Here is an 18,674-nt window from a genome sequence, read left to right on the forward strand (position 1 = left end):
TCTCATAGTGTCTGACAGATTTCATCATGAGATGGCAGCTGCATGGGGATGCTTTGGCCAGAACCATTTAAATGCACAAAACAGGACTTCTGTGCCTGCGAGTTCACGACCTCTGCAGTGAGGATTTGGCAGCGCACAGTGAGTAACTCAATATAGATGACCTAACGAGGCTGAACTCAGATTGAGCAGTAAACCAAACCTTGAGGTCCTCGGGATACTTCAGTCATGATGCTGATGATTTTCAGAGTTCAGGTGGAGATCAGGGGTCGTCTCTGCTGTGCTGCTCTATTCGATATGAGGTCTGCTGGCACTGCCTCTGTTTTAACATGAACTGTGTCTGACATGACGACTCTCTGTCATGTTACCAGCAGGTCATATAAGGAGTGGTAGAGAATAAAGGTAGGTACGTTACAGTTGGAAGTTATAGGCCAGTGCTGGTTTCTGCAGACCTGGCCTAGGATGGTACTCCTGTTATAATTTAGGGTGAAGCCTATGAACATCATTCTGAGCCTTTGCAGCTAAGGTATTTTTATTCTCATGGTTAAACAAATGACTATTTTTTATAATATTATTAGTCATTATAATGTTATTATATTAAATATTCAGGATTTCAATTGGTAAAATTCTTGTAATCATGATTTTCTTGTGTGACGTTAGCTTGAGGGGCTGATGTAATGATTGCTCTTGATTGGAAACCTCCATTCATGTTTCCTAGTGATAGATAAACATAAAAACAATGACCTTTCATGACCTTTTCCTTTTCTGAAATCCTTCACAATCAGACAGACTCAAGGCCCAGTTGGTGGCTCAAAAGATTATTTAAGTTATTATGTTGTGGGAACAAGTTGAGATCGTGTCCACTACAAACGTGCAGAGTATTCTTTTTAATTTATGGGGAGACAACAGGATGGATGGTTAATGGGAAGGTGTTGATGTGAAGATACCTCATCCATCATAACCCATGTGTTATTGGCCAATATTTCCAAAGCAGCAGAGCTCGGCCCATAAACACCTCAGAGCATCATAAAGTGAAGTGAAATGATCTGATATCTTAAATTAATCTGCCGAGAGCTGTAGCGCATTAACAGATGAGAGGTCCACGGTTTTTTATTGATTCATCAGATCTGTCTTCAGCTCTCAGCCGATGACAAACAGGAGCAGATGACGGGCTGGCAGGAGACTGAGCGAGAGGTTAAACAGAGGTGACAAGCTCAGAGGAAGGTGGAGCATTCGCCACCAGGTCTGATGATCAAGATACTTTTCCACACACACACACACACACACACACACACACACACACACACACACACACACACACTCACACACACATGCACACACACACACAGAAGTGAAATGCAGCAGTAATTCCTGTCAGCTTCCTTTTAAGGCCACGGTTGGAGCTGTGAATTCTCCCCGGCTGGTGTCGCCTTTAAGCTAAAAGGATGATGCTGGAAATAGCAATGCTTATTTGTCAGTAGCAACAGAACGTGTGGATCATGAATAAACCCGAGAGTTGCCGGGTCTTTGCTTTACTCTTTTCTCTTCTCTGTGCCCTGCGTTGATCCCGGCCGCTCCTTTAACCCAGAGTGTGCTCTGTGTTTTGGTCACTTCAGTCCAGAGTCAAAACAAGGGTTGAAATGATGAACTTCAGGAGGAGGACTACACCCACGGCTGTGATTCTGTTTACACAGGGACGGGCCGAGAGTTCGAGGGAACACACTCTGCATCGCCTGTAATTGCTCGTGATTCACTCCCCGGACTTCAAAGACAGGGGAGTGCTGCAGTTCAGGGGTCAAAGGCTCCACTGTTGCCCAAATGCCCCCGAATTTCCTGTTATGTCTGGATCCGTGAGTGGAAAAGGGATCTCCAATGTGGAGGCCACGATCCGTCGGTGCAGCCAATGAGACAAAAGGCTCCGCCGCCGACTTTTGTTTAACTCTCACAGTCATAATGGATTTGAACCGCCGAGTCTTTTGAGGTTATCAAATGAAACTCAGTCACAGAAAGAACGGAATTTAACTTCGACTCCCTGATTTCGTCTTGTCAGGATGGATGCGACTTTACTGCCATGGTAAACAAGAAACCTCCCTCTCCCACTCTTTTCTTTCCCCTCCGTCTAAAACCAGCAGCCAAGATGGGGACTCTCACAGGCAGCGAAGTTATTTTCAGACATGCACTCCTCTAAAGCAAGACAATATATATTATTCATCCATTTTACAAACCAAAAAAACGTTTTACGTGTCGTGCAAATGCTCTTTTTCTGAGGATTCTGCAAAGCACACAAGTCAGAACACTCAAAGTACATATGTGAGAGGTTTTTTTTTTGGGGGGGGGGGGGTACGTGCAAGTAAGTGGCCCCAGTGCTAAATTACACTGCAGCATGGTCCCTCTCCGAGCCCACATCTGGGATTGGCCCTGACAACTGGATGCCGTGCTGCTCTAATTTTGGTTACTTTGTTTATAACCCTATAATAGAGACAGTAGAGGACCACAGGGCTGGAATGGAGGAGGGCCGGCAAAGTAAAGGCAGTCATTTTGAAAGAGAGCTCTTGGGGATTGTTGACGATGCCGAAAAAGTATAAAGTTGGGTAGAAAAATAATTTTAAGATTCCTTTGTGAGCTTGTTTTCTTTTCAACACCATCGCAGCGGTTCCCCCTCCGACCCGGAGGATGCAGGTTGCAGCTTGTCGGGTCGGGTAAGCACGGATGGAACAATGATGAGAAATCTGTAATTACACTGGGAGCAGATCTGGGCTTAGCCGGCCCCCTCACTCTCTTTGGAGTCTGAGCGTGGACATAATCACTGAATACACTTTGTCAACACTCGGATCGTCTGTATAAAGTCACTTTGGGTTCCTGACAATAAACAACGTGTTCGCCTGAGGACGCGGATCAGCTCACCGGATGGAAACAGAAACGTGGCCGTGCACCAGATCTCAGTATCAGGGGATTAAACTGTCGTCTGTGCATTGATTTGTCAGCTTCCATCTCAAAATTCGCTAATCCCAACATATGTGAGCAGTTTCAAGAAAGAGACGAGATTACGTCTGGAGCGCTGCAACCGATGACTTCAATGTGAGGTTCCACTTCTTAAATCTAACGTGATCTGTCTACATGTCACAAACTATTTAAAATTGTGCTGTGAGCCTGAAGCTGCCACATCATTCAGGATGTGATCACAGCCTCACGGCAACATCAATGCACATTTACATAAATATATATGATCTGATATGAAGCATTTGAATTAAAACAATTGGAGAGTTTTGTGGTCACATTGAATTAAATGACTTCCTCATAATCACATATCACATTTTTGATCAGACTGTTATGTTCCCAATTTGACGTTTTATAGATCAATCAAGTAACTGATTAATCTAAACAAGAATTAGTCGCAGCTTCAAACTACACTTATGACATGAAGATAATTGAAATAAACTTATGGTTGGTTTTAATAAAGCTGGGAAAGACAGAGAGACAGATGGATGGAGAACTCCTGTGTTACAGGAACAAGGAACAGCTTCTCAGTGGAGCTCATACCTCCGCCAAGGCCAAACACTCCTCAAAATGTCAGATTAATGTTAAGACCAAAACATTGTTTCTTACAAAATTGACAAAAATGTAAAAAGAAAATTCTTGCAATGTTCCGGAAAGTGATAAACATACATGGATCCCCATCGAAAAATGTAATGGTTTCCCTCCTGGCCAATACCAGACCAATGTGTGTTGATGAAGTGTTTTTAAGAGTGGGCCAGTGAAGAAAGACATGAACTCATTAACTCACACATCCTCAGTTGAAGCTGGGGTACTGTTGCGATATCATTTCTTATGAAAAAGAAATATCATAATTTGAACCTTATGAATTCATTTTCTTCCTAGTTTCTTGTTCAGTTGTTATCCTGTTTGAAATCATGAAAAGAACTTTGTAAACAAATGTATTTATCAATTATCTTTATTTTGAGACCATTCAAATTCTGTTAAACCCAGAGATAGCCCAGACTCTTGTTAGTTTCACTTGATTGTGTAGAAAAAGAAGAGAACTTGAATGTTAAAATGATCACCTATAAGTTTATGAAGCATATCATTTAATTCAGATGGTTATCCCACGTTTGACTGAGGAGGTGAGAATTCCCATCTCTCCATGAAATATATTAGAAACCGTTCAGTTGGGTCCAGCAAGTACAAAATGTGTTTAATGTATTTATTAAGGCAACTAAAGCGACTCTTAGCATGTATAAGGAACCTGTATAACACTTGCTCAGTACATTAAATTGTGACTGAACGGACACGGCTTGAAAAATAGCGACACAGGGAGCATAAATAAAAGAAGTTTCTTCTGGAAAAGACATTGTGATACAGATTTTTATTGCAAAAATGTTCCCAGTAAAAACTTGATTATAACCAGTGGATTTTACCAGCTCAAGAATGAAATCGCTCAGTTGTGAAACGAAGGGTCGATGACTTCTGTCGGACCAGAGAATAAAAAATACAAAGATGCACAATGAAAAAAGTGGCACTGAAGGAAAAAAGTCAGTTTGGACTCATTTGGGTTATTGGAGGTATACAGGGTGTAGGAGAAAGGAGATCCTCAGGGGGCAGTGTAACGGGACCGTACAACACAAAAGCTCTTAAATCTCCGCATGAGGACAAATGATATTCAGACAGTGACTTAATCCAAACAGGGAACATTTCATTTCATAATTTAAGGAGAAGATTGGATTAGAAGAGAAAGTGGGAAGAAAACATGGAAAACAAGATTCCACTCGATCAGATTCGGATTGAGTTTTAATTTAATCACAAAATGTCATCCTGAATAACTTATGAGTTCCTATCGGTATATTCGATTCTGTGTATAAAAATACTGCTCCGTCTGCTCTGCACCATCAGAATCTCTTCTGCTGTCTGCGCTCTTGTCTCCTCTGCTTCTTCTCGTTCACTTCCTCTGGCGCTGCTGGGTTGTCTGCCATGAACCAGGGGCCCAAGAAGTTCACCCAGAGCAGGTGCATGGCTCGAGCCGGGGCCTGGAGCACACACACAGGACCAGGATCAGATTATCCGACATCAGGAAAACAATTAGGAAGAGAAACAGCAGCTATCTCACAAGATTTCTCAGGGGAACAAGACACAGAACAACATGAAGAAAAGTGCATACCAGCAGCCAGAGGTACCAGAAATAAGAGGAGATTATGCTGAGCACTTGAACGATGGCTGTGAGCAGGACCACGTCCTTCAGGTGCCTGAAACCAGGTTGAAAAACACACAAGTAAGACATTATCACTGGTGCACACAGAGGCAGCTCAACATCAAGGCTGTCTGTTTAGTTTCATTGGCTCTGGTTTATTTAACCAGAGGAAAAAACATAAAGCTGCTATTCATTTAGACGTTTTTATATTAAACAGGAAAAGGATGAAAGGGTCTTTGTGCCTTTCTTAAGACTGAACACTGAGAAACAAGGAAATAAACTTCATTCATTTTCTGACACAAAAACTAAAAACACAAGATTAAACACATGCACAGTCTTAAGGTTCAGGTAAAATATAGGCACAGGATGTAAAGTGCGAGTTCAATGGTGTTTGTGTTCACAAAGTTCAGACTGGTGGAAATGTAATGAATTAAAATGAAACAATATCGTTATACTAGATAGACGAAAACCCAGGGCAAAAAAAACACATCCACCAGCCCCTCATGATAACTCACAAGACAAATCACTGCTTTGAGAGCGGAGTAACATTTGACAGCGACATCAATGATTACTGTATGTACACTGAGTATCTTCATAGTGACCTTTTGCTTCCACAAACCACCTGGTTCTTGATGCTATTTTTCCAGGTACCCGACGCATTACTGTTCGTCCCTCTGGATAAACAACAAAGTGTATAAAGAATCCTGTCTGTATTTTGGAGATTACTCACTCTGCCATTCCCTGCTCCATGTTTAGGTCGATTCCCCCGTCCAGGAGACTTCCATCCTCAGCAAATGCTGGCTTGGCCATCATAGTCATGGAGCGGTAACACCCGACATATACGGCTAGTGCAAACATGAGCAGCAGCTGCAGGAGCAACACAAGGTTTAGGTTCCAGGAAGGACACTCGCATTAGATCAGTGAATATGAGGATTTAAAATCATCTTAATCGAACACACTCACCCATGTCCAAAAGGTAGATGAACTGTAGAAAACCAAAAGATTTACGGTAATGTGTATCGCCTACGGTGAGGAGCAGAATAAAACACAGCTTCAGCATTTAGTCATTTCATCGATTAATTAAACAACTGAAGAGAAGTGTTGAAACCTGATCCAGTGAGACGAAGGACAGAAGCAAAGAACAGTTCTCATAATAATAATATTTTCTCTTCACTGAACAAAGTAACACTTGTGTTCTTACGTTAGCTCCGAGGATGACTCTTGTGTAGAACTTCAGAGTGGCCTCATTCTCCTCGTAGATCTGCTTCTTTCCCTTCGTGCCGACTTTCCCTTTGGGCTGTCGAACAAAACACAAAAAGCAGGTTCAAAAATATTCATCTGTTTTTCAAGTTTTCTTTCAGACATGAACTTCTCCTGGTTCTTGTCCAGACCTCCTGCTTTCTGATGGTGGTGAATTTGATAAACAACAATAACTTTTCACTTGTGTGATTTGTGTGTCTAAGATATTTAATCTATCGCTAATTAGAAATAAAAAAACATTATTCAGCATTCATGTGACTTGGGAAATAAAATCAAAGCTCTAGCTTTTAATAATAGATCAATACCACATAAACCACCAAGTCTTATTACCCTTAGCTACCTTCACCAGTTCAACAAATAATACATTGACTTCACAGCCACATTCATTCTTCTAGTTTCACAAACAAGCAAGTGGGCTTAAAACAAAAAGTATTTTTTAATAACCTTTCAAGGACTTTTATTCTCGAAGTTGTTAAAATATTATGTGAAACCATTTGACTTATTGTCACTGAGAAAAATCTGTAGGGATTCATGTGTCGGTGTAGAAAAGGTGTTTATTCTACAACTACAGATGAATGGCGAACAGGACCACAGCTGGATAGAGAACAGGACTACAGGAACAGGACTAGAGATGAATGGAGAACAGGACTACAGGTACAGGACTAGATGTGAATGGAGAACAGGACTACAGGAACAGGACTACAGGTAAATGGAGAACAGGAACACAGCTGGATAGAGAACAGGACTACAGGAACAGGACTACAGGTAAATGGAGAACAGGAACACAGCTGGATAGAGAACAGGACTACAGGTGAATGGAGAATAGGACTACAGGAATAGGACTAGAGATGAATAGAGAACAGGACTTCAGGAACAGGACTACAGGTAAATGGAGAACAGGAACACAGCTGGATAGAGAACAGGACTATAGGTGAAGGGAGAACAGGACTACAGGTGAATGGAGAACAGGACTACAGGAATAGGACTAGAGGTAAATGGAGAACAGGAACACAGCTGGATAGAGAACAGGACTATAGGTGAATGGAGAACAGGACTACAGGAATAGGACTAGAGGTGAATGGAGAACAGGAACACAGCTGGATAGAGAACAGGATTATAGGTGAATGGAGAACAGGACTACAGGAATAGGACTAGAGGTGAATGGAGAACAGGACTACAGGAATAGGACTAGAGATGAATAGAGAACAGGACTACAGGAACATGACTACAGGTAAATGGAGAACAGGAACCCAGCTGGATAGAGAACAGGACTACAGGGTTGTAGTCTCAACATGCGTGTGATTCTCTCACCGCCATTCTCTCTGTGACCCGCTGCTGCAGCTGTTCGCTCTTCACATGAACTTCCGTGTGTCGCCTCTTCTCTCAGTCTCCGTGTCACTGCATTTAAAACACCGAACACCGAACCACGAATCTGGATGCGTGAAATCTCTTGGACCACATCAGCACTCGGCGAATCCCGAGACTTGACATTTCCGGCGCAGGAGAGCGACGTCATCAGTCCGCGGTCGGCCTCATTCGAGTGACGAGGAGCGCGAGAGCGGCTCGTGACAGTTGGTCGTGGGGCGACATCTGCTGGTATAACTTTATTTTATGTACTTTTCCTTGTAGTACTTCATCTTACTTGGTTTTAGTGTCCATCCATCCATTATTACAATTGTATTCTATTTTGTTATGTTCTATTTCATTGTATTTTGCATCCCTGTATTATTTTATCAGCATAATACCATAATACGTTGTTTTTTTCAGCACCGCAAGTTGAGTATTTCAAAGTATATGCAGGCAATTTAAATATTAATAATAAATATTTTAATAATGCTTTATTTTGCTGTATTGTGTAGTCAGAGGTTCCTCTGAACAAAAATATATCAGTCACATCTGTTTTAAAAGCAATTTTTTTGTAATATCACTATTATTACTGCACCACAGCAAAAGAAAGGATAATTTTAATAAAATGGAGGGAGTGCTTGGATTGTGCCAACAACAACAACAACAACAACGGTCTGTCGATGCCCCCCCCCCCCCCCCCCCCCCCCCCCGAAACATTTTGAGTAGATTCCAAACCTCCAGTATAATTACTTAATAGTATTATTGGCAGTAGTCTTACTAATATTCCCCAAAAAATTGTTAGTGATACACTACTAAGTCATAACTATGTCATTATTTAGAGATAGTTTCTTATTATAATGACTTAAAGGATCTTTGTGTTTTCCATCACAGTGGCGGAGATGTGCTTCAGAAAGTTAATCAATAACACATCGATTCAACTTGGCAGCAGAAACTTTTATATCCAACTAGTGAATCACGAGTTTCCTATTCATTTGGAGCAGCGAGTTTCCTTTTTTTGACCCTCGTCGGCCACCGTAGTAAGCCACTTCCCAAACATCAACATGACGGCGGTTGCTCCCTCTTCTTGTCTTGGTGAATCTCTCTGTGAATCTCTCAGTGTCCGTGAGCAGGAGCTTCTCGCTGCTTCACTGCTTCTCTGATGATAGTTAGAGGAACATCCCCCGACAGGCTGAGCTGAAACATGGAGTATCTGCTGCAGGTGAAGATCGGCGCTCTGGTCGGTTTATTGCTGCTAACGCTTTTCTTTGGATCTATCCCCGCCCGGGTCAAATGGTTCAGACGCACTAATGGAACAGGTTTGTATCTTGATTGTTATAACGTAAGAATAGCACGTGTGCAAGTGTGTGCGTTCGGTTTGATTCAGATGTTATGTTCATCTTTCAAAGAGAAATCCACTTCAGAATCATATACACACCCTGGGTCATGGTGACGTTATTTTCCAATTTTATTTTCTTAAGATTACTCTTTGTTCTTACGACAACGACGCGGAACTAACAAGGGGAAGTCGCAGATTCACGTGCAGTATTTATTTTTAGTGTATGATTTGTGAGTATCCACACAGACACAAGTAAACCTTAAATCAACAGAAGTCCAAATGAAGTCTGGTGCATCAGATTGACACTTCCTGCAGGCTCCCGTGTGACTTAATCCCATTTCCAGTGAGGACAGTGTTGCTGTGTGGACGTTATAAACATCTAATGATTTTATCAATTGGGACCTACAAACCATTAACGACCTGATAACAGCTGCTGAAGCCACAGCACAGTTTATACCACAGGCTGGGCTTCAGCCATTGATCATGAACCAAACCTAACACCACAACCATTGTGTTAATGGTGTTTGTTAATCTCGTGTGTGATGGGCTGACACTTTAATAGATAAATATTTATCTATTAAAGTGTTACTGTGGTTTATATCCACACTAAGATGTAATGTATACATTCTTTATCATATTAACACACCCTGCCCTCGCCCCTGGACCTGAGTCACCTGATGGGGATGAAGCCTGGAGCCTCAAATCCTTCCTAACACATGGTCACAGGCTGTCAGGACGCTGAACCTTGGCCTTTTCTTTAAAAAAAAAAAATGGAAGTGAAAGTATCGTTTGTGCTCTGTTGAGTCAGGACGCGTCACATGATCCCCTGACTATTATTTTCACATTGTAAGGAAGCAGACTCAGTGATTTCTGGTGTATCATCAATAATTCAATATGCTTTATTAACTTTGTGTGTAAGTTCATGTGGAAATATAACAATTTGTTTGTCTTTCCATTGTCATTCTGATACATGTTATCTTAATCTATTTAAACTCCATTATATTTGATTATTCTTTCTGTAAATTGTTTTATCATGATTTGAACTGCTTTTATGTGTGTAGGTGTGTATTGTATATTATACCTGAACTGTGCCATGCAAATAAAGTTTGTTCTTATTGTAATCATTGACAGAAACCCACCGCACAGTCCTGAGCCTGATCAGCTGTTTTGCCGGAGGGGTTTTCCTGGCAGCATGTCTGCTCGACATCATTCCAGATTATCTGTCGGACATCAGCACGGAGCTGGACGTTCGGAAGGTGGCGGTACGTCCGAGTACGGAGGGATTGGGACAAGCCTAGGGCCTGACAAACAAATCAACCAATAGCCAACAAAAATAATGATTGTTTTTTTCATTAACCAAATTTAAATTCAAGTTATTTCAAACAGAAAATCATAGCGTTTTAGGAACTAGACCCAGAGAATGTGTGACGTTTTAACCTGATAATTTAGTTAAACATCAAACTCACTTAAGTATTTGTTGATTAATGTTCTGTGAGTCATTCGGTAAATGACTAAATTAAAAACACAGATATTACATGTGTGTTTGATGAATGCACTGTGGTCTATTCTGAAGTACATACAGAAAAGGTGTTTTATTTGCTGTTACATTTTTTTAAGGAATAAAACCTTGATCTGTTTTTATTCTTCAATATTGTGAAGGAATGAAAATAGATGTTGGAAATAAAGTCAGCAGAAGCGATCAATGCCATAATGGAGTTATCGATCTTTCACAGTCTTGGACTCTTCTTTTATAAAAATATACAATTCTGTGGTCTGTTAAAATCTCTGCTCAACAAATCTTGATCTTGTTAAACCTCTGTGTCGTTCTCAAACAGACCAGCTTCCCTCTTCCGGAGTTCATCATGGCCTCCGGCTTCTTCATGGTGCTCATCCTAGAGAAGATGGTGCTGACCTGCAAGGACATGGGGGGGGCTCCGGAGGAGAGGGCCCCCCTTATAGCCGACGACAGACACGGGCACGGCCACGGCCACCGAGCGAGCGCTGATCTGGAGAGCAGCGGCCACCACGTCCACGTTGACTTTCAGGCTCATTCCCCGTTTCGTTCCTTCATGCTCTTCCTCTCGCTTTCGCTTCACTCCGTGTTTGAGGGTCTCGCCATCGGCCTCCAGAACACAGACTCAAAGGTAAAAAGAGCGAATGTTCTTCACCTGCTGGTAAAGTTAAAGCTGCTTGATATACTTGAGAATATGTAAAATTGTTTAGCTTTCTCTACTTCCCCATTCTCCCCAAACTAAAATCATTCCACTAGCTTCAGTAACTCGATGCTGTCTGTCACTGACACTTTCTTTCTTTAGCCTTTGTGTAAAGTTGAAGTGTGTTCAAGGGATTTATTAAACTGAAATCTTTTATTTTAATATAAATAATATAGAATATATTTATATATATATAGTTGGACAATGACTTCTTTGGGACTGCTGGAAAAATACTGTTTCAGAAAATATAACTACAACATCAGCAGCCTGGATCCCAGTTCAGACAAAGTTGAATTCATATTTACATTGGTTTCATATATCTATAAAAAAGCCAGGTTCTAGTTAAGTGCTTCAGGACTTTGGAAGACAAAGAAACTCGCTGTGCGTCTGCTGCTCACAAGACGCACTCAGCTGTTTCTATATACTCAGTTATGTGTGTTCGCTTACAAACTTAATTCATTATTTATAAAAATTATAACTCTAGATTAAATTAAAGAATAGATTTTAAAACAAAATCTAATATAGATGGATTCCTTGGAAATTATCTAATTTTCCGCTTTAACTACATTACTCAAAATTACAATTAAAGACGCTAGAGAAGGTTGAAATGGTGGAAAAGTGTAAAGAACGATGAAGTAGACATAAAGTAATAAATCTGACTCAGATAAAACAAGTACATATTAAAAACTGTGCTTATTAAGGCACAGTTACTGTTTAAAATGATCATTGGATTAGAAACAGGAATTTTACAAAGGATTACTCTTGTTTTTCGTTCACTCACTGAGATTGTTAATATGTCAGGTGAGATTAAAAGGTGAGTAACAACACAGCACAGTGTAAAGTGTTCAGAGTTGTCCTTTCACTTGAGAAGAACACAGCAGGAAACTGTCTGAGTCAGGTGAGGGGTGGAGCCTGGGTGGAGCCCTGACTCATCAGAAAAAGGGCACATAGACAGCAGGTTTAATTCTTATCAGCAAAGTTTTTATGACATCTCTCTTTCATCATGTGATATTTGAATTTGTCATCTCTTAGAAACATGATAAACTCACTCACTTGCTCACTGTGACATTTTCCTGCTGTCTTCTCTCATGGAGTGTGAGCCGGTGATGGCTTGAAGTCACAACAGGAGAGAGAAACTATAATGTTCATTTTGTTTTTCTGCAGGTGTTGGAGATCTGCATTGCTATACTCGTCCACAAGAGCATCATCGTGTTCAGCCTGTCAGTGAAGCTGGTCCAGAGCGCAGTCCGTCCACTGTGGGTGGCGGCTTACATCGGCGTGTTCGCCCTCATGTCCCCTCTAGGCATCGGGATCGGCATCAGCGTGGTGGAGGCCCAGCTAGCGTCCGGAGCGCTGATCCAGTGCATCCTGGAGGGGCTCGCCGCGGGGACGTTTATTTACATCACCTTCATGGAGATCCTCCCACATGAGCTCAACTCCCCCGGGAAGCAGCTGCTCAAGGTGCTCTTCATCCTGCTGGGCTTCAGCGTCATGGCAGCTCTGACGTTAATAGGATGAGATCAGTCGGGACGTGGCCTCTGGACTCTCTGATCCGACTGCTGCGGCCGGGAGACGTTTGTACAAAAGGAAAAATGGTCTCCAGTTGACAGCAGCTGTTGATGTTTAAGTGTTTTTAAAATACCACAGATTCGTATATATACAAACATTTTTTTTAAAAGGATTTAAAGTTAAGAGGAATAACCTGCTGCAAAAAAAGTACACAGAGGAAAGAAGGGGTGCAAAATGAGTTCCTCTGTGTTTCACTGGTCGTGTTCGGACACATACTTTGTGGCATCAAACCAATCCCCTAGGCCACGCTCTGCAGCAAGAAGGTTGCCGGTTCGAATCCCACTCTATCCCATCTGCATGCCTAAGTGTCCTTGGCAAGATACTGAACCCCTAGATGGCCCCTCATAAAATGATGAGTGTTCTAAAAAAAAAAAAATGTAAGTCGCTTTGGATAAAAGCGTCAGCTAAATGTAATGTAATGTAATGTAACCCACTGGCGCAGACATTAAACCACTGGAAACACAAGGTCCTGTTGTATGAATGATGTTTATATGTTGTGTGTTGCGGTACTGTTTACATCTCATCAGAAGGGCGTCTGACAGCGTCTTGTTCCCAAAAAGAGTTTGTGCCTTCACTTTGTCGCTCACTGGACCTTCTGTTGGAATTTTTTATCAATGATGGTTCCACTGTCAAAGTCTTATTTGGTAAATGCTGTCGTTTTAGTGCAATGCTTTTAGAAGCTGTTTCCAGTTTTTGGCTGCTTTTAAACAATCAACCTTTCTTACATTTCCCTGTTAACTGACACTCAGATGCTTTGTTAAGGGAAGAAAATGGGCAATAATGAGAAAATATATTGGTTGTTTTCCAGTAAATAATTGGTTGGTTCCACTAATAAGCTCAGCTCCTACCATCCTCTATTTAAACAAGCTGATAACTATTATTTACATTATGCTGACCTTTGTCCCAGTTTAGTTCACACTGTGTTCCCACTTTATCCTCTCCAACTGTTTTAAATTTGGAATGTGGACAGAAATAGAAGCTTTGAAATTCTGAAATGACAGAAATGAAAGATAAATAATTAATTCTGCAGAACTGATACTAGTCCACGCACCCGACAGCACAGTGCCTACGTGAATTCAGTGCTTTTCCTGTCTGATGCTCGGGACTGTATTGTTTTACGATTTTAAAAATTACCATAATGTGTATACATATGTGCACTGAATTTAAATACAGTTTATATTTGTGACTGAAGTTTTAAAACATCTCTGTTTAATCTCAAATCTGGTTTTAAGTCTGTTATGTGATGGTCGGATGTTTTCTGTGCAAAACAAATATCAGGAAGTTGGATTGTGTTGGTTTTCTTTTGTGGTAAAACACTTGTCTATATGTCAGCAGCTTTATTAAGACCCATTCAAACATGTCACATCTCATATTATGTTCATTATTTTTTCTTAAGGGAACTCAAACTAACACTGATGAAACAATTTACCCCCAGAAAAGGAACAGTTTGTACTTCCAGACTGGTATTGTCATGTGTAGAAGTCCAAAAAACTTTTCATCTACACCTTATTTTGTGCCTTATGATTATTCACCTCATGAGAGAGACGACTTTGTTTTTGTTTGTCTGTTGTGTAAACTTGATGAGAGCAAATATCAAAGAACAATTTTCCATCTGTTGGTTTGTTGTGTGCAAAAGTTTCAGAGTCAAAAATCAAACTTGTCCTTCAAACCACTATTTATACCAATTTTCAGTTTTTATAACAATCTCTAATCAAATGTTAGGTTGATTTAGAAAATAATAATAACAATAAATACACAATAGACCTTTCATACTTGTATGAAAGGTATGTAGTCATACTTGAACTGCAATTTCATATTAAAGAAATTACTCTTCTGTTTATGTATGTTTATTTAATTATGTTAAACAAAGTTTATTTCAATTCAATTTTATATGTGTTAGACCAAATCACAACAAATATTAGTTCTGTGGGGAGAAAAAAGTCCCTATTGATTATAATAATGATAATGAATTTCAATTAACTTAATTGATTTATTCTATCTAATACCAAGGACACGTTACAATACATCATATACAAACTCAAGAATACATTTAAGATCAATGGCCCCTCAGTGGTCGGACTTTTAAACCAGCTGTAGCCCTGGTGTATGGCACACACACATTTTAATATATTTTAGTATTTAAACAAAGGACTAAGGGATTCTTAGTTCTCTTTTTGTGTATTTATGTATTGTAATGATGTGAATGGGTTGTGTGTGACTACTGTTTGCAAACCAAATAGCCCCTCGAGGACCTTAACCTTAACTTAACCTTTATTCTACTTTTTTATATTTTCATTCTTCTATTAGTGAGTTTGTACTTATTACTTATACTTATTGTTATTTCTTTATTAGTTTTGAGATGAGGGAGTGTTCAGGGGAAGTGAAAGTGTTCTACAGAAAAATAATTACAATTTCAGGGTGAGGCCCTAATTTCAATAGGGCCTCACCCTGTCTCACTCTGCTCGTTGCTCGGGCCCTAATAGAAGTAATATTAAAACTATTTATTACATTTTGTCAATATGTCAAGTGTGAGATTATGTCAGAAAGAGCAAACTGTGGTTAGATAAATAATCTTGATGTCGTTTTAATCTTGATGTCGATTTAATTCACCACATTTCACAGGTTTTTATTTATTTTCCTCTAATGATACATCTAAAGAAATCTTAAATCAGTTACAGTTTACTGCCACCAGATGGGAGTGTTTATCCTTCTCCACAGGGGGCAAGGTCAAAATAATAATGACTGTTCCTTTTGTTTAGTTTTAGTATTCTTTTATTTTCAATATCTTACTTTTAATTAAGCTGCTTTGGTTTCAGGGTCCTGGTATTATTTTATTATTTCTAACTTTTTCGTTATTATTGAATACTGTGTTGCTCACTATCATGACTCAGTGTGTCACTTGACACAAGGAGCCTTGTTAATACTAGTGTCACATGTGCGTTTCCCACACAGACCATTTCAAACTATTTGTCCTGTAGAGCCTTCCAGTGATTTGAAGTCTCAGTATTTGTTGGTATTAGACGTGAAACAACTTGAGCTTCATCCAAACAGTCAAACAGTGAGATTCCTAATGTGGAGGAAATAACACTGTGTGCGTTTGTGTTCATCAGTGTTCAGGGTGACATGACTGGCAGGAATCCCTTCACATCAAAGAACTGCATGCCAGGGACAAAACCACTTGCATGGCCACGTCTGCGGTGAAACATGGAGGCTTTGTTAACCCCTTGGTTGTGTCTGTGCAGGGAATAGCAGGTCATTCATGAGTGTCCACTAATGAGCGGAGCTGATAAAGGAACAATGAGCGAGCACAGTGCGTCTGCCAGTTCTGGATGAGGACAGAGGCCTCAGTGTGTGGAGGATGGAGACGCAGCCGAGCCCTGAAGCTTCCTCTGCTCACCCACAGCTCATTAAGCTCTTCTATCAGCTCGGCGCTCGCTGCTCCGTCCAACACGCTGCAGATTGCTGATGTGTTCGCAGCCGACATGGAGGAACCGCTCGTTCCTGCTGCGGTGGCATGAAGGGAGACACAAATATGCAAGCCTTGGTTAATTATGTATAACTGTCAGTTATAAAAATATCACCATTATTGCGCAAATCAACGCACAGTTGAATCATTTTTATTGCAGTTCAAATAACTGGAGGGCTGCAAGTGGTCATTTCCTTTTTTCTTTTTTCATACAGATTAAACAAATTGGATATAACTATATAATATAATCATCTTTTTAACCAAAGTTCAGTCTCAATGCTAAGCTAAGCCAGCTGTCTCCTGGCTTCACATTAATGGAAAAATATTACAAACATGAAAGTTGTATTAATCTCCCATTGAAACTCTAAAGACAAGATTCCCCAAAAATATTTCCATTAAATGTTGAGCTACAGTCATGAAATGCCTCTAGCATAAAACATTTCCATATCCTTTTAGAGTTTGACTCAACGCTATTTGATGACAGTTGATCTTCATCTTGAATGATGCATACAAGGAATAATTTATTTAGAAATAAAATAAGTAAATCTGTTCCTTAAAATGGGGAGGTTATGATTAAAAACACCACAATTAGAAGAAAAATAAATGTCCAAACTCCAATAGAAACATGTCCATATCTTAATGAAGCAATGGTAGAAGATAAAGATGTAGTTAAGACGGTTTAAAGGTCCAGTGTGTAGAATTTAGTGACATCTTGTGGTGAACATGAAAGCGATCTAAATCTTACACACTGGACTTATAAGGTTTCCCATGCAAAGGGAGTGTGGAGAGTGCTGCAGCGCCCCCTGTTGGATGGTAGAGCCCCTGCATGTTCACTATTGATAAAAAATACATTTCAAAAAAGTTAATTTAATAATTCTCCGGTACGACCATAGACTGTAAATGAAGATGGACGACGCGTCCCCAGCGGGAGGTGGGGACAATATGAAGCAAAATATCCAGAATACGGGAGCTGCCATCTTGCATTAGTGACGTCATTTGGAGAGTCTGTATGAACATCATTCGGTTTCTATAGCATCATATTAGTAATTAATAATCTTCAACAATTGATTTGAAGTCTACTTTGACTTTAGTTTGGTCCATATCACATCTACTAACATGGAGGAGGGGGGGGTTTACGACCTATACTGCAGGTTCAGCTTCAATTTTGGGATCTGTCTTGTCCTCCATCTTTTTATGCAGTTTATCCATTTCACTCTAAAACCACCAATGTGAACCCCTGGGTGGCGCTAAAGGAAAAGTAAGTGGTCGTTCATACATTATGATTCGTCCTCTGGGGATCATGAACACTGTGGCTAAAATGTTCCCTACTGCAAGTAGACAAAACATGAGATTATTCGTTCCTTACCATGTGTCTGATGTCGTGCGATCATGGATGAATAATCTATGATCTGGACCCAAAACAAGTGGTTCTCTCTGGAGGGGGGTGTAAAGAATGTGAGGAGAGGAATGTGTGGAAGTGGGAGTTCTGCCTCACAGGTGGTCGTCTCTCTCACAAGTCAAATCCCACCTTTCATGTCACATGATCGGGGTCAACAACAAGGCTGATGTAAGAGAAGGTGGTGAGAAAAAATACAATGTGTAATGTACCAGAGCTGAATAATAATGTAAGTGGAGGCTGAATGAAGTAGCTTAAAACTGGCTGCTATTGAATTCTCATTCTTTAGATCTTTTTGAGATACTTTACTAGGTTTCAAAATAAAATAAAATCTGATGAAAATTAAAGTGATGGGGGGGGTGGGGGGGTCATGGAGTAGCAGTAGAGAGGTTCCATCGACCAATTACGAATCTCTCTCAGCTGTCAATCATCAACTTTAAAAAATAAATGTTGCTGCCGTTCACAAAATGTATTTCTCTGAAACGATTTCAAAACATTTTCAGATTTCCCTTGTTTTCCATCTCTATTGCTGTCAATCAATTAATCACATTTTCAGTTTTCAGAAATATCAATGAATTTTCTTTTTAGTTTTTTCTGTTTTTCATTACATTAATGTGTTAATGTTTTTTTTTTCCATCTTTTTACTTGTTTTCATGTTTTCTATAAGAACTCAGTGTGATTTGTAAAATGTTATATTGTTGTTTTCTTTTTTATTGTTGTTGTGTTTTGCCACATACTGTAGCCCCAGTGTCTCAGGCCTTTACCACACTACACCTCCACTCCTCCACTCCGGCACGTCACGGTTTGCCTGGTGTAGATTGAGCCTCTCATTGTAATCCACTGTGTCGTTGTAATCCTCCTCTGAGTGGCGTTTCCAGTGGCCCCGCCCCTCCTGGTCGTCTCTCCTC

General features: G+C 40.3%; 2 protein-coding genes across 2 annotated transcripts; one reads left to right on the forward strand and one right to left on the reverse strand.

Moving 5' to 3' along the window:
• Positions 1-4,341: 4,341 nt before the first annotated feature.
• On the reverse strand, positions 4,342-7,948 carry tmem208 (transmembrane protein 208). Its single transcript, XM_062404811.1, has 6 exons — positions 7,751-7,948; positions 6,381-6,476; positions 6,143-6,202; positions 5,910-6,046; positions 5,150-5,234; positions 4,342-5,018 (listed from the first exon to the last, which is right to left on the reverse strand). Exons 1-6 carry the CDS (start codon positions 7,754-7,756, stop codon positions 4,881-4,883), a joined length of 522 nt encoding a protein of 173 aa, XP_062260795.1. The 5' UTR covers positions 7,757-7,948; the 3' UTR covers positions 4,342-4,880.
• An 807-nt stretch (positions 7,949-8,755) lies between these two features.
• Positions 8,756-13,369, forward strand: slc39a1 (solute carrier family 39 member 1). The gene is made up of 4 exons (XM_062404920.1): positions 8,756-9,102; positions 10,254-10,384; positions 10,958-11,266; positions 12,500-13,369. Exons 1-4 carry the CDS (start codon positions 8,988-8,990, stop codon positions 12,851-12,853), a joined length of 909 nt encoding a protein of 302 aa, XP_062260904.1. The 5' UTR covers positions 8,756-8,987; the 3' UTR covers positions 12,854-13,369.
• Positions 13,370-18,674: the final 5,305 nt, after the last annotated feature.

This window comes from Platichthys flesus, chromosome 1 (genome assembly GCF_949316205.1).
Source record: "Platichthys flesus chromosome 1, fPlaFle2.1, whole genome shotgun sequence".
Taxonomy (NCBI): Eukaryota; Metazoa; Chordata; class Actinopteri; order Pleuronectiformes; family Pleuronectidae; genus Platichthys; species Platichthys flesus.